The sequence below is a fragment of the Syngnathus typhle genome, linkage group LG2 (assembly GCF_033458585.1).
Source record: "Syngnathus typhle isolate RoL2023-S1 ecotype Sweden linkage group LG2, RoL_Styp_1.0, whole genome shotgun sequence".
Lineage (NCBI taxonomy): Eukaryota > Metazoa > Chordata > Actinopteri > Syngnathiformes > Syngnathidae > Syngnathus > Syngnathus typhle.
Window position 1 is genome coordinate 1,527,812 of NC_083739.1, and position 23,546 is coordinate 1,551,357.

The following is a 23,546-nucleotide window of genomic DNA, read 5'->3' on the forward strand; positions in this document are numbered from 1 at the left end:
CCATATAGGCCAGAAAATACGGTACATTGTTTTACAAAATTTTTCAACCCTTGTTTTTAGGAAACAGTATCGATTCATTTAAAATATTGGTGTGCATGCACACACACACACACAACTCACAAAGGGAACTTATCACATGTTGTCCTTTACGTAGACAGGAATTGTCAGAAGATGAGCGCTAATGAACCATTTTGCACAACCCAAAGTAAAAAAAAAAAAAAAAAAAAACCGTACTGAAAGTCAAAGATATACCACAGAGCACGACCATGTGGAGGCAAAAAAAAGAAGCAAGATAGCGAATATAAGAAAAGCAAATGAGAAAGAATCCCCCACTGTTTTTCCAACCACAGGGCTTCTGTTGTCATGCTGCTTTTGTCATTCATTTCCCTCTTTTTCCTTCACTCTGCTTTGTGTTCTTTCATTCATTTCTTTTTTGTCCTTCTGCTATTTAGAAACGATGACAGGACCTAACCCGCTAAAATGACTCACCTGGCTTCAGCTTTTATTCTAAAAGCAGCTTTGAATGATGCATGGCCAAACTTGAGCCGGGCCCCGCTCGCATCGCAAAAGATCATCTTCTTCAATAATGAATCTTGGCCCGAGGTCGAGACTAAATACGTATTACAACCTATTCAATCCCCTAAAGATCCTGGGACTGTTTGGAATCGGAGCAGTCACCCACGTATGATGCTGGTGAGATCATTCAATCTTCATCACCTGCCTGGTTTTGTCACCGAGCAATTATTTAGTCACATAGCTGAACAAATGCTCCTGAGTCTCGTCCCCTCGAGCCACAAGTGTGTGTGTGTGCGTACATCAAATATGTGACGGCTTCCCACGGTAACGTTCTAGAAAAACAATCTCGTGTGGAAAAGCATATGTCAAATTACTGAGTGGTTGTCGTTTTTTTTTGATCTCACGCTTGCACCACTTCACACTTACCCCTCCCGCGCTGGTTGGTTGCCACGGTTACATTGTCGCCTCTCTTCCTCATGTTGCTATGAGACTCGGACCGGCAGACCTGAGCTGAATGACAATGTGTCTGTGGTTCTGGCAAGAGGACCACAACAGCCAATAAGAGGAAGCCCAGACAAACACGGCTTATCGGGCCACTTCATTCACACGTTTGCTCATCATCAGTTCATTGATGGAAAAAGATGATTCGTACGTCCTTATTGTTGGAGGATGGAATCCAGTTGAGTCCGTTAGAATGTGATTAGCAATGGTCTGGCAACCTTGTCGCCGGCCTACTGCACCTTTGAACTGTGAGACAGACGTATATATTTATTTAGATAATTATTTATAGATTATATATATAATCTTCTGTGTAAAAAATCTTATAATATATATGTATACTTATATTCATAGATTATATATACCGTATTTTCCGGCCTATAAGGCGCACCGGACTATAAGGCGCACCTTCAATGAATGGCCCATTTTAAAACTTTATCCTTATATAAGGCGCACCGGACTATAAGGCGCACCATTAATGCATCATGTCAGACTTTTAATCCAAATCAAATCATTCTCCATTTTATCTTTTTCAGTTCAACTTCAGACGGAACAAATTACTTTATAATCATAAAATAATGATCCATAGTCTTTTTGAGTCATGATTCATAGTCTTCAGCGGGCCACTTATGATTGATTTCATGACACAATGCTTTGGGCCAGTTTAAATTTAGGAATTTGGTCCATATATAAGGCGCACCGGACTATAAGGCGCACTGTTGGTTTTTGAGAAAATGTTAGGGTTTTAGGTGCGCCTTATAGGGCGGAAAATACGGTAATCTTATACAAATATAAAATATAATTTATAATATTTAATTCATAATATTTTATTATAATAATATTTACACTACCGTTCAAAAGTTTGGGGTCACCCAAACAATTTTGTGACCCCAAACTTTTGAACGGTAGTGTACGGGACAAAAGAATCAATGTGAACGTCTCACTTTGAACACGTTGATGAAATCGCTCATCAAAACCAGCAAGAGATGAACAGGCTCTCAACTCTGTGACATTTGTTCTTTTTCAAGAATCTCATGACAGCTGCAGTGCTTCCATAATCTGATGTCTTTCTTTTCCTGGTTGTCTCCACAGGAAATGTTCACCCCCGAGTGCAAATTCAAGGAGTCTGTGTTTGAGAACTACTACGTGATCTACAGCTCCATGCTCTACAGGCAAAAGGAGTCGGGCCGGGCCTGGTTCCTGGGCCTCAACAAGGAAGGGCAGGCCATGAAGGGCAACAGAGTGAAAAAAACCAAACCAGCTGCTCATTTCCTGCCTAAACCTATCGAAGGTAACTCACCTTCATCTTGTCTTTAGTCATAATACCGTAATTTTCGGACTATAAGTCGCACCGGAGTATAAGTCGCACCAGCCATAAAATGCCCAAAAAAGTGAGAAAAAACCCCATATGTATATGAGTCGCTCCTGAGTATAAGTCAACCCCCCCCCCCCCAAACTATGAAAAAAAACCTCGACTTATAGTCCGAAAATTACGGTAATAATAAATGTAATTCGTCATTTTGCATACATGTATATATACTGATTTTAGTAGTACTAGATTTTAATGAATTACAATATTTAGTTTTCATTGTGATTACCGTATTTTCCGCCCTATAAGGCGCACCTAAAAACCTAAAATTTTCTCAAAAACCAACAGTGCGCCTTATAGTCCGGTGCGCCTTATATATGGACCGAATTCCTAAATTTAAACTGGCCCAAAGCATTCTGTCATGAAATCAATCATAAGTGGCCCGCTGAAGACTATGAATCATGAATCAAAAAGACTATGGATCATTATTTTATGATTATAAAGTAATTTGTTCCGTCTGAAGTTGAAATAAAAAAGAAAATGGAGAATGATTTAATTTGGATTAAAAATCTGACATGATGCATTAATGGTGCGCCTTATAGTCCGGTGCGCCTTATATAAGGATAAAGTTTTAAAATGGGCCATTCATTGAAGGTGCGCCTTATAGTCCGGTGCGCCTTATAGGCCGGAAAATACGGTAATTTAATTTTCAATTTTAGTAGTACGAGATGTTAATGAATTATAATATGTCACATTTTTCCAGGGATATATATCAGATTTTAGTTGTACTACATTTTAGTCGTACGAGATTTTAATGAATTATAATATTTAGCATTTTTCCAGGAAAGCAGCATCACTGATTTTAGGAGCACTAGATGTGAATAATATTTGACATTTTCCCTTTTCTCTTTCCTTCACTTTATTGTTACTTTGATGTCATCCATCCTCTCGTCATCCTCTAGTTGCAATGTACCGAGAGCCTTCCCTGCATGACGTAGGGGAGGCGGCGCCTAAGATCGCCGGGGGCCCGCCTTCCAAAAGCACAACCAGCGAGCCGGTGGTTATGAACGGTGGAAAGCCTGTCAACAAAGCCAACAAGGAGGAGACATAACCCATCCCTCCCTTCCCCCCACCACTTCCCTTTTCCATCCACAAGCAAACAGAGGTCTGCAACAAATGGCGACGAAAGCCAGCGCGCACCTGGCACCCCATTGCCCTCGAGAAGATAGAACTGTTGTGGGCGGGCGAAGGCCAAACGGGAAGAAAATGAAGCATTGTGGCGGAAAAGGCTATTGTTCAAACGACACAAACAATGATACAAAAATGCGTCATCTCCTCCGGTGTTTTCGTGTGACGGTCGGGAAGAGGCCCGCTTGTTCTTCTCCGCTCATGCTCGGTTACCTGGTATGCTTGCCTTACACGCAATACATTTGAAAACATCCAGACAAAGAAATATGCCGGAGCGTTGAAGATGCATCCGATCTGGCACCGTTCTGTATCTGAGCTCACTTTTTTTTTTTTTGGGTTTAAGGGCACAAAACACGAACGAACCCCCCAAGCTGCATGGTTGTGTGCAGATACAGAAGAGATTTCAGTCGCTACCTCCCTGCCAAGCACGGAAAGAATGCTACCACCTCATCCCTTATGTAGCCCTTCAAGAATTCCAGAATTTGCTTGCATGGCCACGTAGCAAGAACAGAAGAGCTTTCACCTTTGGAGTCCGAAGCAAAAACAAGGTGGCGACCAAATGTGTGTTTACATGGATTGGTGGAGGACACGTTCGAATGTAGCTGAAGGGAACAAATGCAAAAGGTTGTACAGTGTGTCATAACTTGCTGCCTTCCCATGAACTTGAATTTAAAGGTAGGAGGGTGAAAGTGAACAGGGTAACTCAATCGTGACCATGCGGGTATTTGGTGCAGAAAGCCTCAATAAGAATACTTGCATGATCATCTTGTGCGCTCGATGAAAGCAAACCAAATAGATTCCTCACTGTGACCAGCAACGTGGCTCCAATCTGTTCAGGAATCGGACCAGGCTTGGGAAACCAGTGAACCGAGCCGGTAGTTGCTTCGAAACGATCCCGGCTTCGAAGGTTTCAATACTGTGATCCGTGAAGGAGATACAAGTTACGGCAGGGGTGGGCATTTCATAGATGGACATCCATCAGTATGGACATGTTGATCATGGGGAAAAAAATTAAAGGTGTGTTGGACAAGTCCAGTTCATGTATGAATTGAGGTGTGCTGCTGGAGTGATGAAAGAGGTAGAAGTGGAAGTTCATTCAGATGGGCTCTGGTGCTCATCTTGTTTGCTATGGTGATGGACAGATTGACTGATGATGTTTGCAGATGATCTGTGGGGAGAGCTGGTGTTAAAGAACCTAAAGAAAGACAGAACACATGAGGAGTAAATGATTTTTTTTTTTTTAAGTCATATGTGACCGACGTTTGCCCACCCCTGCATTACCGATAATGATGGGGAAAACGAAGCTTCATGAACCAGTTGTTGTATTCTTTGGCTCCTCTACTAGATGGCAATGTTGGTTTAAAGCAGTGCTTCTCAATTATTTTCTGTTACGCCCCCCCCTAGCAAGAAGAAATCTATTCGCGCCCCCCCTCCCCACCGTGACTGTCCTAACTTGTCTTGTAAGTCGTAAAATGTTGCACTGTCGCAAACGTGACAGAAGTAACAATGAGAGCGCCACTGCCCCCTGCTGTGAAGATGCGCAATTACACTTTATTCTAGTACTGCCAAAAAAAAAGCCTGTTCCCCAGGGTCACACGCGCCCCCCCCCAGGTATAGCACCGCCCACTATTTGAGAAGCACTGGTTTAAAGTGAGGCTTTTAAAAAATCAGCTCTTTCAGAGAGCGCCATCTAGAGGTTTAAGTAAACACAACAACCGGGTTCATGAATCATCTTGAAGCTTCATTTGCCCGCCATTAATTCTAGGTACAGAATCTTGGAGTGGTTGATCCCTCCAAACTGGAACAGGCACTCTGTGAAGATAGACAAAAAGAAGGCCGTGTGACTTCTCAGACGAGCTGTATCGCCGTCGGGACCACGGGCCAAAGCCCAAACATCTGACCAGCGGTGTTCCCTCACTTGTCATACGGTTCAATTGTTTGCGCTCTAGCGACGAGCTTAGTGTGGGTATCCCAAAAAGCGTCATCTCGCAATGTGTCAAGTGTATTTCTGCTGTCGTCTCGATGGGAAGTTGTTGTAGATCGTCTGATTCGATGCCATTTGCTTTCCGCAGTGGAACCTCCAAAGTCAAACAGCTGCTTGGACTCTTGGAAGTTCCACCGCGGAACAAATGTTGCCGTTACTCCGGTCCAGTGTGCCTCACGCGATGTTCTCAAAGTGACGTTCCACTGTGAGGGCCATCCCTTGATGAGTCTTTTGGCCAGTGTTGTGCTTGTCTTTTGTAGAAAAAAAAAATGTGGATCTTTTCCGTGTATTGTAGCACTCGTGTCGCACTCGCTAGGAAAAGCAGCCCTGACAATCATGTCTGTTGTCATTTTGTTGTCAGTTAGAAAGTGGATTTAAAGCTGGCTGTCCCCCCCACCACATTTTGTGTTCTTTCCAGTGGACCTGAGCTCTCAACACGGGCCAAAAAGTGTCGTTTTTCATTTCATCGGATTTAATTCACACCGTCATTTGACCGACCATATCATATTTAATTATAGTATAGATGTATATAAATATACTAGCATTTAAAAGTTTGGGGTCCCTCAGAAATGTCCTTTTTTTATAACTATAATCACTTTTACTTTGTAGAGAATAGCATTAAAGTACCGTATTTTCCGGACTATAAGGCGCACCGGACTATAAGGCGCACCTTCAATGAATGGCCCATTTTAAAACTTAATCCTTATATAAGGCGCACCGGACTATAAGGCGCACCATTAATGCATCATGTCAGATTTTTAATCATTTTCCATTTTATCTTTTTTATTTCAACTTCAGATGCAACAAATGACTTTATAATCACAAAATAATGATCCATAGTCTTTTTGATTCATGATTCATAGTCTTCAGCAGGCCACTTATGCTTGATTTCATGACACAATGCTTCGGGCCAGTTTGAATTTAGGAATTTAGTCCATATATAAGGCGCACTGGACTATAAGGCGCACTGTCGGCTTTTGAGAAAAGTTTAGGTTTTTAGGTGCGCCTTATAGTCCGGAAAATACGGTAATCTATAAATTGTTAATGCGGTAAATGATAGTGATGAGAAAATGAAGCTTCATGAACCAGTTGTTGTATTCTTTGACTCCTCTAGATGGCAATGTTGGTTTAAAGTGAGGATTTTAAGAAATGGCAAGTCAGCTCTTTGGTGAACAGAGGGTGCCATCTAGAGGACTCAGTAAACAAAAGAACGGGTTCATGAATCATCTTGAAGCTTCATTTACCCATCATCAATAAATTCCAATTCTAGCTGAATTTTTTTTAAATACAATATCGACATAGGCCCTCTTCTAATGGTCCATTGTGTTTGCTAATTGGGTTGGAAGGCGAATGAACGTCTCCATGGAAGACTTAAAATTGTTCTGGATGATCCCAAACTTTTGAACGGTAGTCCATATATACATCTAAAATTGGGGTACATTGTGGTCATCAAGCAGTACTTGGGAAAGAATGTTTTTCAATGCGCGCGTTAGCATTGAACTGTCAATCGTTAGCTTGTTGGGTAGCAACCGGACGAATACTGCTTTTGAAAATCTTTCATGTGGTCAAGAAGAACTAGTCTGGAGCACAGGGTTTTCCAGGTTGTGCTCATCACACATCCCAATTAAGGTGAGCGTCTTCTTCTCGGTGGAGCACCAAAGCTACTTCCTTCACAAAGGCTTGAATTTTCATTTTCATTCACGCGTGCCGCTGCCAGGGACATGTGTTTTAGCGTGGACATGCAGCCATAGCTAGTCAGCACGTTTTAGTGACACGAGAACTGTGCTCACGATGTAGCCTGTCTCCTTCAGGTTGACTCTGTTGATCCAACAGAAGAATGCCTTACTCCATGCATACAAGCATCATTTGAGTAAAAGCTGGAGCGCTTCTCCCCCAGCCACCTCCTCTCACTGCTTGGACTTTTTTTTGCACTTGTTGCACGTGTTGTAAAGAAGGTCCAGTGACATGGGGCGCTAGGGGCTAATGCATGTGCTCATGTAGGAAATAGGAATACAATGAAGCTTATAGCCAAGGGGTGGGCACCAGAAGAGACACATTTGTTGCAATCGTTTGATTCCCATCTGGATTCAACTATTTATTCAAATTTATGTACCGTATTTTCCGGACTATAAGGCGCACCGGACTATAAGGCGCACCTTCAATGAATGGCCCATTTTAAAACGTTGTCCTTATATAAGGCGCACCGGACTATAAGGCGCACCATTAATGCATCATGTCAGATTTTTAATCCAAATCAAATCATTCTCCATTTTTTTATTTCAACTTCAGATGCAACAAATGACTTTATAATCACAAAATAATGATCCATAGTCTTTTTGATTCATGATTCATAGTCTTCAGCAGGCCACTTACGCTTGATTTCATGACACAATGCTTCAGGCCAGTTTGAATTTCGAAATTTAGTCCATATATAAGGCGCACTGGACTATAAGGCGCACTGTCGGCTTTTGAGAAGATTTGAGGTTTTTAGGTGCGCCTTATCGTCCGGAAAATACGGTACTTTTTTTAATTGACATTACATACAGAAATTGTAACTGTTCGTTTTAAAAGTCATGCTGGATGTGGTCCCCAAGAATTGGCGAAGATTTTGCCCACCCCTGCTAAAGTCCATTTCTGCTACTGATTTTCACCGGTCGAGATGCTTTACAGTCTGTTGGATGGTGTGGTTTTTGGTTTTAGGTTCTGGTCATTATTAACAGCAGTTATTAAAGCAAGATGATGTCCAGCATCTCACCGGTGTTAATTCTGTACAGCGATAGTAAATTGGTAGCAAGTGCTGGCCGTCTTTCAAATAAGATTCCGTTTCTATAACATTCATAATATGCAAATATTGTACAGTTTGTGTCCGACTTATTGTATACACACAGATCAGAACAATATCGAATAAAAGATTTCTAGAAAAGAAAAAAAACTTGCTTGATGTTTTTATTTCGCAATACTCTGTTCAATACTGTTCATTTATAAATCACAGCACTTGGTTCAAGAAAAAAAAAAATCAATTGTCAATGACACAAATTGAGTGAACAGCCAATCACGATGCACTTTGACTTTGAGCACACATGAGCTAATGAATTGTGCTCACGTGTCAATTATGTTATCTAGTCGTTCGTTTTCTCAGAGCAGAACAAAAACAACCCGACGTGATTACGACCTAATCTCTCTTCGTTTGAAAAGCACCGCTGCAAATTGTTCTCTTTGCTTCCACGAAAGAGTCCAGCCATTTGGAATGGATTGATCATCCGTGGCCAACCCTGCTGCCCCTCCCGCTAATCACTTCAAAGCTCCCCGACCGCAAGTTCTCCCTTTGCACTTGGTGTCTGCTTGTCCCATGGCTTGTGTGGTGTTTTGCTAAAGCATCATCATCACAGTGTGAGTTTCTCCATCGTGCCATGTGTGGATTACGGAGCATTACATGTCCTGGTCTGCTGATTGATTCTTCTCAGGCTCTTTATCTGGATTTGGAATTGAACCGCATCACCAATTCTCATTGGACGTTGGCACTTGTGAAAACGAATGACAATATTTCTCGTGCTGCTCTTCCAGCTAGCACATCACATTGTCTGAGTTTCAGGTGGTGGTGTGAGCTTGGTGCATCTGTCTGCTTCGTTATCATCAAAGAAAACAGACACACTTCCATGTTCTTCTACACTCACACACACACACACACACACACACACACACGCCATTTTCAGATTCACGTCTGTCACGTCCCTTTCGGCTGCCGTGGAAACATAAAGGTATTAGCTCATCAGGTTTTTCATTAGTCACTTTGACCAATATTATGCTATGTTATGCTATCTTAAGTTAAGTTATGTTAAGTTATGCTATGCTATGTTATGCTATGTTATGATATGTTATGCTATGTTATGCTATGTTATGCTATGTTATACTATGCTATGCTATGCTATGCTATGCTATGCTATGCTATGCTATGCTATGCTATGCTATGCTATGTTATGTTATGTTATGTTATGTTATGTTATGTTATGTTATGTTATGTTATGTTATGTTATGTTATGTTATGTTATGTTATGTTATGTTCCACATTGCATGTGGAAAATAACTCTGCACAGCAACAGGATTTATTTCTCATACATATAAATCACCTCACTGCAATCCCTGGTGGTTTTATTGAGAAACAATATTTTGTGGTTGCTGTATTTTTAGAATTGATTTTTATGATTCAAACATCCCGCCATTGCCAAGACAGAAACAGTTGACCCTGCTGCTAAAGCTAAAGACTTTGGGCCGATAAAACAAGAATATTCCTATTTTTCACAAGGTGACGTTGGTAAGTATGTATTATTCTGATTTATGAAACAACTAACCGATGTAATAGCGTTAAATCTGGAGGCTACACTGCAAATTACCGTATTTTCCGGACTATAAGGCGCACCGGACGATAAGGCGCACCTTCAATGAATGGCCCATTTTAAAACTTTGTCCTTATATAAGGCGCACCGGACTATAAGCCGCACCATGAATGCATCATGTCAGATTTTTAATCATTCTCCATTTTATCTTTTTTATTTCAACTTCAGATGCAACAAATGACTTTATAATCACAAAATAATGATCACTAGTCTTTTTGATTCATGATTCATAGTCTTCAGCGGGCCACTTATGATTTATTTTATGACACAATGCTTCGGGCCAGTTTAAATTTAGGATTTTGGTCCATATATAAGGCGCACTGGACTATAAGGTGCACTGTAGGCTTTTGAGAAAGTTTTAGGTTTTTAGGTGCGCCTTATAGTCCGGAAAATACGGTACTGTTGACACCGTTGTGAGTCTCCATAAAACTACAATTAGCCAAAGTGACTCAGCAAAAAGTCTCGGCATTATATGTTGATTCGTTTGCAGGTCAATAAATCTACGGGAAATACTTTTTTCCTCTTCTTCATATCCACAAAAGCAAAAACATCTGTCTCGTTCAGATCATGGATGTGTTACGTGACGATGGTAATGTGCCGCTTTGTGGTCACGCCATTAAAGGCCTGGCCCTGCACAGTCCTGACCAAGACAAAGAAGTTCAATCATATTACCCCACTTTGAAGATTTTCTTACTTCTCCATAAAACATAACATGGTTTAGCATCTTGCTATTTTATGCTACACAGTCTATCCTACAAGCTTTGGTGGTCCCAAGAGCTGAAAAGAAATCTGACTGATGAAGAAAGAGAAATGTGGAGAAGGGAGGTGAGAAAGCAATCATTTATCTCTCAGGTGATAAGTGACATTTAGTATATGTGCACACACACACACACACACACACACACGTACCTGCGCTGGCTCAGCCTTGTGTCGCCCAGCAAACACAGTCTGAATACTGATTAACCAATCAGGGCCTGCTTCTGCCCGGCGCCAGAGATGCTTGTTGGATACCATGGCAACTATGAAAGCCTCAGCCAAATCTCTCTCTCACCGAGGATGGATGTGAGCATATTCCTCCAGCTTAGACTGAGGAAAAGAACTTTTTATCTGGATAATCCATCCATTTTCAGAACCGCTTCATCCTGACGAGGGTCGCAGACGGGCTGGAGCAGTCTTTGGGCGGGGCAAACCCTAAACTGGTCTAGAGCCAATTATCATAATTAATTATTATCATAATTATAATAAAAATTCTGAACAGCAAAGTCCAATGTTAGATGTGAACTCATGAAGGTGCATCTAAAACACTGCAATAAATTTGATGAATGAATAGTACCGTAATTTTCGGACTATAAGTCGCGTTTTTTTTCATAGTTTGGGTGGGGGGGCGACTTATACTCAGGAGCGACTTATATACATACACTACCGTTCAAAAGTTTGGGGTCACAAAATTGTTTGGGTGACCCCAAACTTTTGAACGGTAGTGTATATATTTATTTAGATAATTATTTATAGATTATATATATAATCTTCTGTGTAAAAAATCTTATAATATATATGTATACTTATATTCATAGATTATATATAATCTTATACAAATATAAAATATAAATTATAATATTTAATCCATAATATTTTATTATAATAATATTTACACTACCGTTCAAAAGTTTGTGGTCACCCAAACAATTTTGTGACCCCAAACTTTTGAACGGTAGTGTATATATGTTTTTTTTTCACTTTTTTGGGCATTTTATGGCTGGTGCGACTTATACTCCGCTGCGACTTATAGTCCGAAAATGACGGTACTGTATCTCAGAAATCAAATGAAAACAGAGCAAGACAGTACGCCTTTATAATGTCATTTATTCCAGCGTGTTGTTGTGAAAGCACATCAGGACGTAAAAGGGTTTCATGAATTGGAAGGAAAAAAGCCTGTCTTGTATTTCTTTTCCGCCCTGCACAAAACGACCGGAGAGCAGCCCAGCGTGTTGTTTGGTTCCTAAAAAGGCAGTATCGAGCGCTTTCCTCCCTCTCTGTTGGAAGTATCTTTGAAGCCACTGTGCTATATGAAGAAACAGGAGAGACATTTCTTTCGAAATTGCTTTGCTTTATTTCTGTCGGCCCATTTTTTCAGGCATGGAAACAGGAAATGGACTGAATTCAGCCAGACAAACTGATGAATACCGGCGCTCCAAATAAAAAAACAATGTTGTTCAGGCTTGGTGACCTTGGTCAAAATGAAGGATACGTCATTGTCAAAGGCTGTTTATTCAGTTTCTTAACAAAAGCAGATGAAAGACTTAAAGTCATTTAAACTTTAAGAAACATTAAAAGATGTCCAACGAGTGGGGTGGCCTTATCAGTAAAAAAAACAATTTAGATTGCACAATGACTGAATTCTGTGGAAGAAAAATATATACCGTTTTTTTCCATGTATAATGCGCAAAATTTAACTAATTTATTGTCCTAAAATCTGGGGTGCGCATTATACATGGGTACAAAAAAAAAAAATATCTTTTTTTATTTTTAATCCGGATATGATACGGAGGCGGCCATTACAGATGCGCTTTCTTCTCTGCTGTTCACTTCAAACACGCTCCATCCGAACACAATGCTCGTATCAGACGCTTGCTCGATCATCTGTTCGTTTGCTGTCACAATGTACCCTACACAAATCTGAAACATTTCTTCGCTATCGAGTTTGCTAGTGCATGCGCAGTGATACTGACCGGCAGAATAACATCCGCTTGTTCCCAAAGATGATCTTTTTTTCTGAAATAATTTTACATTTACGGACTTAAGTAGGAGTCCAAATTTGGGTGCGTATTATACATGGGTACAGGCTTTTTTTCCAGCATCAACATGCCATTTCTAGGGTGCGTATTATACATGGGGGCGCATTATACATGGAAAAAACGGTAATCACCCTGTAAATTTCCATTGCTTAAATCAGGCATGTCAAACTCGTTTTTTTCAAAGGGCCATTATGACTGTCAACCCAAATAAATGTACGAGCACCTCATTATATAAAGGCTACAAAACAAACAGACACGTAAAAACTGGACAAATGTTTTAAAAAAAAAAAGATATTAAAAGTAAATTTGTAATTCTAGTAATGCCACACGAATTTGATGCGCAATTTGTCTTCGCGGGCCACATCAAATGATGTGGCGGGCCGTATCTGGCCCCCGGGCCTTGACTTTGACACCGGTGGCCTAAAGTAACACCTGCATCAGACTACCGCTCGTTAGTTTGCATTTAAATAGGAGTGGGCAAACTTTGGAGAGCTGCCGGAGCAAAGAGGAGAAGCAAAATTCTGAAACAAGGTCAAATCATCAAAAGGTTGTAAAAGGCAAGACCGAGGAAGAAATCAAAGCATCATGACAGAAAACAGAGCATCTGCAACTAAACAAATTAGGGATAAATGGGATTGATGAAGAGTGATGTTGCTCTCAAGTCCATGCCTCTGAGACTACAAGTGGTGAGATAAAGTCTTTGTTTTGTTTCATTCGTGTTATTTCCCTCATGTTTCATCTTTGCTTGGTCCGGAAACTTAATTGCTACTGATTAACACGTTTGTCATGTTTCATCTGTGTATGTTCTATTACTTATGACTTGAATTCAGTGCATATTTATTTTATTTTATTTTTTTCAAAGTCAAAGTCAGCTTTATTGTCAATTCCTTCACATGTCAAGACACGCAAAGAAACCTAAATTACGTTTTCTCTATCCCACGGTGACGAGACATATTGCACAATAGACGGACAAGTAAACGACACAATATAAAAACAAGAAGGCACGGACACTAAATAATAATAAATAAATAAATAAATAAATAAATAAATAAATAAATAAAATGAGTGATGAACAAATAATAAACAAATAACCCAATAAATAATATTATAATTATAATAAATGTTTATAGGTCACACTGATGTTTATTTTATTTTTTCACATCTCCTTCTAAATAAATTCCAACCCATAAAATATGGCATTTTGAACAGTAGTACGTAAAATTTCTATCTACTGCACTGCTTGAGTAAGGTCACCCCAAAGAGCAATATGGCCTGTTTGCTAAGATGATCTCACACACGTCTACTAGCATCTGGAAATGCCACTAAATGTCAGATGCTGACTTGATGGCGCAGTTTCTTTTCAGGTGGACCTAAAAATGTTGCTCCAAGCTCATCTGGGGGCTGCGAAGCCTGCTAAAAATAGAATTTGAAACACCCAACCATGGAAAAAGCACTTTATAAGTTATTGCTAGTGATGGGGAAAATGAAGCTTCATGAACCAGTTGTATTTTTTGGCTCCTCTAGATGGCAATGTTGGTTTAAAGTGAGGCTTTTAAGAAATGGCAAGTCGGTGGGCTTTCAGAGAGTGCCATCTAGAGGTTTAAGTAAACACAACAACGGGTTCATGAATCATCTTGAAGCTTCATTTGCCCATCATTAGTTATTGTCACACATAGTACCATCCTTCCATTTCCTCCGAGCAATGCTAGAAGTCGGCCAACAGGTTATTATTGTGCAGCAGTGTGTCCAGCGTGAAGTGATTAGAAGAAACCACAGCTCCCTCTGGTGGCCTTTAGGTGTGATGCAAAAGAGCATTTAGACCTAATTGTTCAATTTTGTAATATGGTGACAGCAAATATGAATTGAGTCCTGAGAATAATTAAAAAAACAAAAACATGACTTTATTGAACGCACCTTGCGTTGCTTGGGTTCTCTTGTTTTGCAGTTCACGTGACATGATGTGCAATGTAAAGGACAACAGGGTGCAGCACCAATCCGTTTCAAAACAACAAATAGCAGAAAGAAAACAATTTTACTCATTCAAATAATGATCAAGCAGAAGTTTATGGCAGTTTTTTTTTTTCTGAGCTAAAGTGAATTAGCTGACTTTTGCTTCATGTTGTCCCGAAGAAGACAACTTCATTGTCGAATAAACTTAATTAAAAAAAAAAAAAAATCACACAAGGACAAACATGAGTCTTTCATCTTTGTGCATACAAAATGAAACCAGATTATCATTTCACATTCAATCTGAGATCAAACGGAGTTGCACTGATTGCCAGAAGTGGGCAATTTTGCAAATTTTGCCCATCCGTCTTTTATCTGCAACCTGGCCACCCCACCATTGTTGTCAGTCCATCCTTATTCATAATATACAGTATATTAATATAATATACCGTCTATCCGTCCGCGTGATTTAAAAAGGGCCTCCGCCCTCACTTTCACTACTGTCCCTTTTTTTTTTTTTTTAAACTTTCTCTTCCCTCATTCGCAAAAAAAAAATTGTGGAGACGAATTAGCGGACCATTCCGTCTGTCGCTGGGACGGAATGCCCACCTCTGCTGATTGCATCGCTTCCAATCACAGTCTGTGTGACTCCTGTAGCTCCAGCAAGATTCCGAGAGCCTGTGTCCTGATTACTCAAGTGTTACTAAGTAAGATCTGACCCACACACTGCTACTCATGATCACAGTGACATCCCTGGTGAGTGGAAATACATAACTGTAATGAAATGGATTGAATTTCTGCTCCTATAACATAACTAAGAAACAAAGAATGAATGTCACATACATGCATATTTACAGTGCTCGTGTGTTGGGCCGTAAAAAGTCATCAGTAAGGCTTGTTTGATCGTTTTCAGACTTCCACTGAGTTGTCCCGAGGTGGCTCCCGTTGAAATCTGATTGTTGAGAGCTCCACCCAGGCAGCCATTATTTTGGAACGACGTGCTGGTTGTCTGGTCTGTGTTGTCATACGAGATGTTCCAACAAGGCGGTGTCAGATATTGGACATCCGGCGCCCCCGTGTGGCTCCTAGTGATGCTCGCAGCCTGGGTTCTCTGGCCCTGAAAACAAAATAGGTAAGAGGCGTATTGATCCCTCGACGGTAGGAGTATCGGTGGGCACGTCGCTCCGTCCATCGTTATTTGGCTGACGGCTCGGGTGGACTAGGCAGGCCTGAAATGGTGAAGCTCGGCCGTACCTATAGTGCTCATTGAAGTCGAGTCTGAAGCTGAGGAAACGAAGACTTTCATCTGAGCTGGTGGTCAGCAGCACCAGAAACTGCTGGACAATACTCTGAGGAGAGCAAAACACGGAGAACGTGACAAAGGGGAAGGACAAGGAGGTGTTGGCAATGTGTGGGGGAGAGCTTGCAACCTGGTAAAAGTGTGTGAGAATGCGGAGTTGGGAGCACATCTTTGGTATGGTTTCCTGAAACTCCCGAATCCTCCTCTTCTCCTCAGCTTCCTGTTCAGCGGTCACACCCCACTGACCCTAAAATGCACAGACCCGTGTTCAGCACAGTTGACTTTTGGTTGCCGCTACTCTCTCTTGGCTGTCTCACCTCCTCCTGGTTCTGCTGCTTCTTCTCCTCAAACTGCAACTGGAGGGCCAGTTCCTCCAGTGCAGCGCGGTACAGGGAGTCCTGAGCGTTCTGGAACTCGATAATTTGGTCAAAGATGGCCCTCAGTTGGTTCAAAAGAGACTTTAGAAGGTGGGTGAGAATCAAGTGTGAGTCATTTTACCAATGTCATTTTCCACTGACAGATCAGATTACCCTGCTGTTATTGTCCAGCAAGCATCGCGAGATGATGGTGTCGAGGAAGACTTCATGGGCCGCAATGATGTGATCCAGGTCTTGTGCTTGCTGTACTTTATTCCATAGCTCGTCCCAGGAACACTCCAGGACCTATAAAGACACAAAAGTAGTTGGACTACTACTTTTGATGACGTGACTGCAATAGTCTCAGTAATGGCCTGACCTCAAAGGTGATGTAGTATTGCATTTGATGGATGAAGTGGACCATCTCGGACGCCAGGATGTGGCACTGATGCAGCACGCCGGACAGTTCTGTTTGGGTAGGCGAGCAGCAAAAGTTCAACTTTGGAAAGGAGGCTAGTAGGCGTTTTTTCGTGTGTTTACGAACCAGGCATAGTTTTGAGCAGCTTGGCATTACACATCTGTCCTTTCCAGATGTCAGTTAGTATGTACTCCATTCTCTTGGCCCTCCACAGGAAGTTAAAAACACGCAGGTAGTGGCCCATACATTCCCTGGTAAACACCTGTCACACGTAACTCGATGAACACAAAAGGCGAAAACACAGACGAGTGTCTGCGAGCGGTTACCGTAGCGATTGGTCCGTCAACATGGTAGTCCAGACTGAACACATCCCAGCCGGTATCGCCAGGAGAGACCTCGAGAAGTCGCACATCAAGCCGTTTGAGGATCTCCACGTTGTCATACTGGGCGTTGGTTGCTCTGACGGCTGTTTCTAAGATACCCGTCAGGTTGTGTTGGTACAAAGTGGTGGCAGGTCTCGCCAGCTCTGGTCTACATCAAAAGAGTTGGGACTTGAGAAGAAAGAAACCCCCCCCGCTGCTGTCTAATTTACTTTTCTACTTTATTATTCAGGAGCGGCGATGAGACAAGAAGAATGTGCTGCTTACTTGAGCAGATCCATAAGATGTCTGATGAAGTCTCCCTGGCCTAACAGCAAGTATCTCCTCATGGCCTGCAGGTGCTCCAACAGCAAGTAGTTCCGGTTGAGGACATCCAGCAGGTATTTACTGGTGTCAAAGTAGGCGGCGTCAATCTTCTCCTGAAACGCCCCCTCCAGGTCCGACAGCAGTTCGGCTGCTACAAGATACAGGGCAGCGTTGGTGTTGAACTTTCGGAAATGTTAACACCGGGTAGTGTGGATGCAAATAGACACTTTAACTAGTGATGGGGAAAATGAAGCTTCATGAACCAGTATTCCTTGGCTCCTCTAGATGGTAGTGTTGGTTTAACGTGAGGGTTTTAAGAAAGCAAGTTGGTGGGCCATCTAGAGGTCCAAGTAAACACAACAACAGGTTCTTGAAGCTTCATTTGCCCATCATTAAAAGGTGTTGGATTAACACTAGTAGATTTGGAGTGTACTCAGGTTACAATATTACTATTATAAGATCGCCCTCCTCACTCACCATTGTATCCTTGGACATGCTCCCCCATACCTCAAAGAACTCCTTGCCCCAAAACCTGCCACCCGAAGCCTCCGCTCATCCAATTCTCACCTTCTCCACGTTCCTAAAACCAAGCTGCGCACCATGGGCGACCGAGCCTTCTGCTATACAGCCCCTACACTGTGGAACTCCCTCCCCGACCACCTAAGAGCACCCCAATCCACTGACACTTTCAAAACTGGACTTAAAACTCACCTCTTTACCTTAGCATTTCCGTAATTTTCTTTCTCATATCTTGGTTGTCGTCCAGTTGTTCTAAACTTGTCCTTGTTTTGTTTTCTTGTTTTTTATCTGCCATGTAGCACTTTGAGATTTCCCCAAATGTAAAGTGCGTTATAAATATAATTTATTATTATTATTATTATTATTTGTCGGTCTAGCTCCTTTAGCATTCTAACTAAATAGCTCAGGAGCTACAGCAAAAACCGAACAAAGACATTTAGTGTTATGTTTGAATAATCAATACAAGGTGCTGCTGGGCAACAACAACAACAAAAAAAACCCTGCTCAGTCATATTTTCCAATGCAACTACCGTAATTTTCGGACTATAAATCGCACCGGAGTATAAGTCGCACCAGCCATAAAATGCCCAAAAAAGTGAAAAAAAACATATATATGTATATAAGTCGCTCCTGAGTATAAGTCGCCCCCCCACTCAAACGATGAAAAAAAAACGCGACTTATAGTCCGGAAATTACGGTATTCTATTTCTGAAATATAATTGAAACACTTGTCAGAATGATGCAGTTTACAGCTAAATAAAACCAGAATATTCAACAATAATATGATTGTGCATCTGTCCTACAGTCAAAAAAAATAAGATGTCCACGGGCCACAGAAAAAGCCGCCAGCAGCTGATAAAGATATGATTCTATTTTGTAACAATGTGATCTTGGTAAAGGTTTGCTCTAATCGTTGAGGGACAAAGTTACGCCCTTCAACACGGAAAGTAAAAGCTGCAAATCTGACAGACTGGCCAAGTGTCCTTCACTGGTAGAGAAGCCAAGGACAGTGAGCGGGAAGAGCATTGATCATTTAGAGCGCCGGAATGTTTCAATATCTCCAAATAATTCCTACCATCTTTGGGTGTGTCTGTAGAGTTGGAGGCTGGTGTGATTTTGCCCGGCGGCGTTCGGTCATGACAAACCTGGTGCAGGAAGTTGATGGATTTACCAATGAGCAGAACCTGCGGAAAGGGGCTGATGAGAACAGGATGAAACTTCTTCTCCGTGGGATTAGAAACACGTGAGCATACCTTACGAGCTTGGTCCATCGTGATGAACGAAGGGATCATTGACTTCCTCAGCGAGTACTTGTCGTGCCACAAGCGATCGGTTTTCACGTTTGGATCTGATGCCACGAAGAACTACCGACGAGTATAAAGCGTGGTGAAGTCAAGCGCGATTGAATCGGCTTTTCAATCGGCGTGTGTCGATTCACCTCGTGGTAAGTGTCTTCGAGCTCTCCATCGTAGATCCACCGATACAAGAAATTAAGGATGGGGTGTGACACCAGACTGAGGATGTGTTGCACCAACGCCCTCATCTGCGGGTCTCCCGTTTTCCCATAGGCGTGAACAGCCGAGGCGAGCTCCCCACCTTTCCGGCCTGACGCCGACACCATGCCAATTAGCATACCGAGAATCCCAAATGAGGCAGCACAGTTCGCACGCCGAGGTTACCTTGACAGAAGTCCACTAGGGCGGCGAGCGTTTTAAGCCGTACTTTGGGGTCATACATCCAGACCAGGAGCCTTCTGAGAGTCAGATTGCTGTCTGTACACACCTGGTCATCTTCCACTTGCATCTACAATGTACATGCATGTCAGCAAAGCAAATTATGTTAGCTAATTACAAATACCGTAATTTTCGGACTATAAGTCGCGTTTTTTTTTCATAGTTTGGGTGGGGGGGGCGACTTATACTCAGCAGCGACTTATATACATTTGTTTTTTTTCACTTTTTTGGGTATTTTATGGCTGGTGCGACTTATACTCCGGTGCGACTTATAGTCCGAAAATTACGGTATGTGTAGGAATCAGCTCTGATACCTGAGAGTGGAGGACAGACAGGAGTCTGTAGTATTCCTTCAGCTCTTGGTGGAGCGATGCGCAGAAGCTCTGGGCCGGCCGGAGGAGCAAAACTATTAGACAAATTGCACGAGTCGACTTCAAGTAGCAACGCACCTGTCCAACTAGTCCAAACGCCCGGTCAAGGCTCCTGGCATCTGTGTACTTGCGGACTTTATTGTGGAGCCAGCCAAGCTCAGACAGTCTGCTGCTGGTGTCCCTCAGGGATTTGCTCACCATCACCTGGAGAAGCACAAGAGCATGACACGAGATCCAGAAAAGAATGATCTTGTACAAAATGGCCACAGATGGAGCACAGGGATAGACGGGCCAAGGACAATGTGGCTTCCTGCCAAAGAGCTCCCTATTGATCTGTTGAAGCTTTACCATCAACCCGGATTGTCTGGCTATCAAATCATCTGCTGGACGGTGTGGCTATTAATCGTTGCAGACGCGCTCCAAAATTTCCTCGACAGGATTTGAATAGCGGAAAACCGAAATAATTCAAAATCATCGGAAAATTTAGCAGGGAAAGCCTCAGCTATGCATGACGCTGGCATTTATGGTATTGTGTTCATCCTCGTTGAAGGTACCTTGGTGTCTATTTGGTAACAATTATCTTGGGTGCTCATCTTGATGAACTTGCCATCAATCCCCTGGAACACATAGAGGATGTCCCGCACCAGCGCCGCCTCGTTCACCTCACCTACAGATGAGCAAATAAAAGCAATGAGCGCAAAGGATTTCCATTTGTGTCCGCTTGAGATAAAGTCACACCTGACGCATCGCCGTCCTGCCTGGAGCGGACTGCTCTGGTGCTGGCTTGCGAAGGTCCAAGGGTTGGCCGAATGGCGGCCGGGCCCAGAGCTGAGGCGCTTGCGGGAAGAGTCCAGGCGAGTCGAGACACCCCAGGTGGAGCGACTCCTACCGCAGACTGGGGGGGTTGACTGAAAAATCCAGATAGCATTCGTTTTGTTTTTGGAAAACGCTGTAATGTGTGCTTATGGGGAAAAAAAAAAATCTGTCATAGGTTTGATGGATTTATGTACACAAATCTCACCCTGCCAACAATGACTGCGGTGTTGGTGTGGGTCCATTCAGTGTGTACACTCCTAAACTCGAGATACCACTGGTGGCCATGCTAGTTGACAAGCCGCTGCCCCTCTCCGCATAGCCCAGAGCCAGACTCTGAGGCCGGGCGCAGTAGAACGGGGTGGAGTGGGCATCTCGAGGGAGAGCCTGAGCAAACAGAACCCCATAGTTTCCAACCTGGAAAAGCAGACAATATTGTTATACTTGGACTGTAAACGAGCCAACGCAGAAAGTAAACATGTCGTACCCGACTGGAGGGCTTGCGGGGATCTTCAGAAAGGCTGAGGAGCAAGTAGAGAACAGACCAGCGATGCTTCAGAACTCCCTGTCAAACATGAGAGCAACATTGACATATTTTGACCCCCTGGAGATGTGACCGTAAGCAGTACCGACCTGTGTCTGTAGTTTTCGATGCAGCTCGGAGAAGAGAGCGGCGTCCGCCTCTCGTCGCTGCTTCAGCACTGTAAGTAAAAAAAATCTCAAAGCGTAATTATCACCTCCAAGGCCGCCAGACAATCTGTACTCAATAAACATGTCACACTGTAAATGGAGTGCTATTTTTACATGAGAGCTTTGATTGATTGTTTTCCAACTAATGGTACAACTTGATGGGTCGACTGGGAATATACTCTGTTTCAGCCATTTCAGTAGAGTGCAACATAAAAAGCTTTAGTACACTAAGAAGCAGGTCTAAAAAAAAAAATCACTTAACAGTATAGACTGGATATTGACGTTAAGGGGTAACGCTGCTGTGTTGTTGTTGTTTTTAGCAAAACGTCGACTTACGTTCTTTCTTGATCTTCTCCGTCACCAGGAATTCATCCCGTTCAATAGTGGGAGCGTAGTTACTGCCAATGACTCGCACTGCATACTGGAACTGTTGGGCAACTTCAGCTGACCAGATAAATAAGCAGTGATGAATAAGAAAACAGAAAAATGATTACCGTTTTATTACATGTATAATGCGCAAAATTTAAGTAATGTATTGTCCTAAAATCTGGGGTGCGCATTGCATTATACATGGGTACAAAAAAAACCAACAACATTTTTTTATTTTTTTATCCGGAGATGATATGGAGGCCGCCATTACAGATGCGCTTTCTTCTCTGGTGTTCGCTTCAAACACGCTCCATACGAACACAATGCTCTCGTATCAGACGCTTGCTCGATCACCTGCTCGTTTGCTGTCACAATGTACCCTACGCAAATCCGAAACATTTCTTCGCTATCGAGTTTGCTAGCGCATGCGCAGTGATACTGACCGGTAGAATAACATCCGGTTGTTCCCAAAGATGATCTTTTTTCTGAAATAATTTTACATTTACGGACTTAAGTAGGAGTCAAAATTTGGGTGCCTATTATACATGGATACAGGCTTTTTTCCAGCATAAACATGCCATTTTTAGGGTGCGTATTATACATGGGGGCGCATTATACATGGAAAAAAACGGTAGCTTTTGAATAGATAAGAATAGTATTGCTACTATAAATTGGTATTTTATTCTCATTTTTAGTTGTTGATTTGCTCAAATAACGCCGATTTTCCACTTGCCTGTTCATAATGCATGCAATGACCTGCGGCTGGCTACATTTAGGAGGAACCGGCATCTTTAGATTTACTGATGCACCGGACATAACAGCTCACGGGCTAAAAACCTCGATTGCACGAGGTTGGTTTGTGTGGAGTTGTTTTATTGCGAACCTTTTTTTTTTTTTTTTTATAAACACTGATAGGGAATCACCCGTTTTAGTTATAGTGATGCTTCCATCATTAGACACTGTGGAGATAGCCAACATATGCAGTGGGAAATATTGCTAGAAATGATGACGTCTTACGAAAAAGCGAAAACACCGAATGTTGACAAAGATGACAGACATTTGCAATAAGTGACAATATGATTGATGCTGTGGCAAGCCATGAATTTAAATGAGGCTCGAATCGGACTTATGCTAATGTACCTTCGCTTTTCCCCGTAATTCTGCAGCAGAGACTCTGAAGAAGCACGTTGGGTGATTTCTGATCTAGGCTCGCCATTCTAGTCGAGGCTGACGTTTTGGGTGGTTTAAATGGCGAATAAATGACACTATGGAACTCAGAAATGCGTTCAACCACCCACTGCTAGCAGCGCCATTTTGCTAGGTTTAGTCAAGTTCACGTCAACAAGGGACAAAAGAGCAAAGTCTTCAAAATAAGATATTTTAAGTATGTACTTTATAAGACGAATCATATTTATCAATGAAATAATAACAAAATCTAAAAGATTATTACTATACAAAAATATTAACGTCCCAAAAATTCATTAGCAAATTCATAACCGCCACGTTAACTGTTATGAAGTTTTATCTTGAAATGCGTCACCGGATATTAATGCGCTTGCCAAATAACTTAAAAGTTGCCGTTCACCGTAACCCGCCGAAAAGCGTCTCCAGGAAACGCAAGCGGGACAAACGAAATTTCGGTTACACTAAACATAACACT

The 23,546-nt window shown here is 42.1% G+C and overlaps 2 protein-coding genes across 3 annotated transcripts in view; one reads left to right on the top strand and one right to left on the bottom strand.

The window, feature by feature from the left end:
• Positions 1–8,395, top strand: part of LOC133167936 (fibroblast growth factor 14-like) — a 30,619-nt gene extending 22,224 nt beyond the window's left edge. For both annotated transcript variants that reach the window (XM_061299094.1, XM_061299103.1), the window contains exons 4-5: positions 2,107–2,305; positions 3,286–8,395. In XM_061299094.1, coding sequence (XP_061155078.1) covers positions 2,107–2,305; positions 3,286–3,434 — 348 coding nt within the window. In that variant the 3' untranslated portion in view covers positions 3,435–8,395. The remainder of the gene's footprint in view (positions 1–2,106; positions 2,306–3,285) is intronic.
• Positions 8,396–14,563: 6,168 nt separating this feature from the next.
• tubgcp3 (tubulin gamma complex component 3) lies at positions 14,564–23,225 on the bottom strand. The gene is made up of 22 exons (XM_061272387.1): positions 23,027–23,225; positions 21,854–21,961; positions 21,461–21,528; positions 21,315–21,392; positions 21,036–21,244; positions 20,753–20,922; positions 20,569–20,681; positions 20,093–20,218; positions 19,958–20,026; positions 19,590–19,713; positions 19,349–19,515; positions 19,164–19,274; positions 18,986–19,094; positions 17,353–17,542; positions 17,032–17,236; positions 16,832–16,967; positions 16,667–16,755; positions 16,462–16,593; positions 16,249–16,389; positions 16,062–16,178; positions 15,886–15,980; positions 14,564–15,748 (listed from the first exon to the last, which is right to left on the bottom strand). Exons 1-22 carry the CDS (start codon positions 23,100–23,102, stop codon positions 15,682–15,684), a joined length of 2,700 nt encoding a protein of 899 aa, XP_061128371.1. The 5' UTR covers positions 23,103–23,225; the 3' UTR covers positions 14,564–15,681.
• Between the last annotated feature and the right edge of the window lie 321 nt (positions 23,226–23,546).

Coding starts and splice junctions, on each gene's coding strand:
- tubgcp3 (XM_061272387.1), bottom strand. CDS start 23,102: ATGGCGAGCCTAGATCAGAAATCACCCAACGTGCTTCTTCAGAGTCTC. Junction 20,923..21,035: donor CCGCAGTCATTGTTGGCAGG/GTGAGATTTGTG, acceptor TGGATTTTTCAG/TCAACCCCCCCAGTCTGCGG. Junction 19,275..19,348: donor TCGAAGACACTTACCACGAG/GTGAATCGACAC, acceptor ACTCGTCGGTAG/TTCTTCGTGGCATCAGATCC.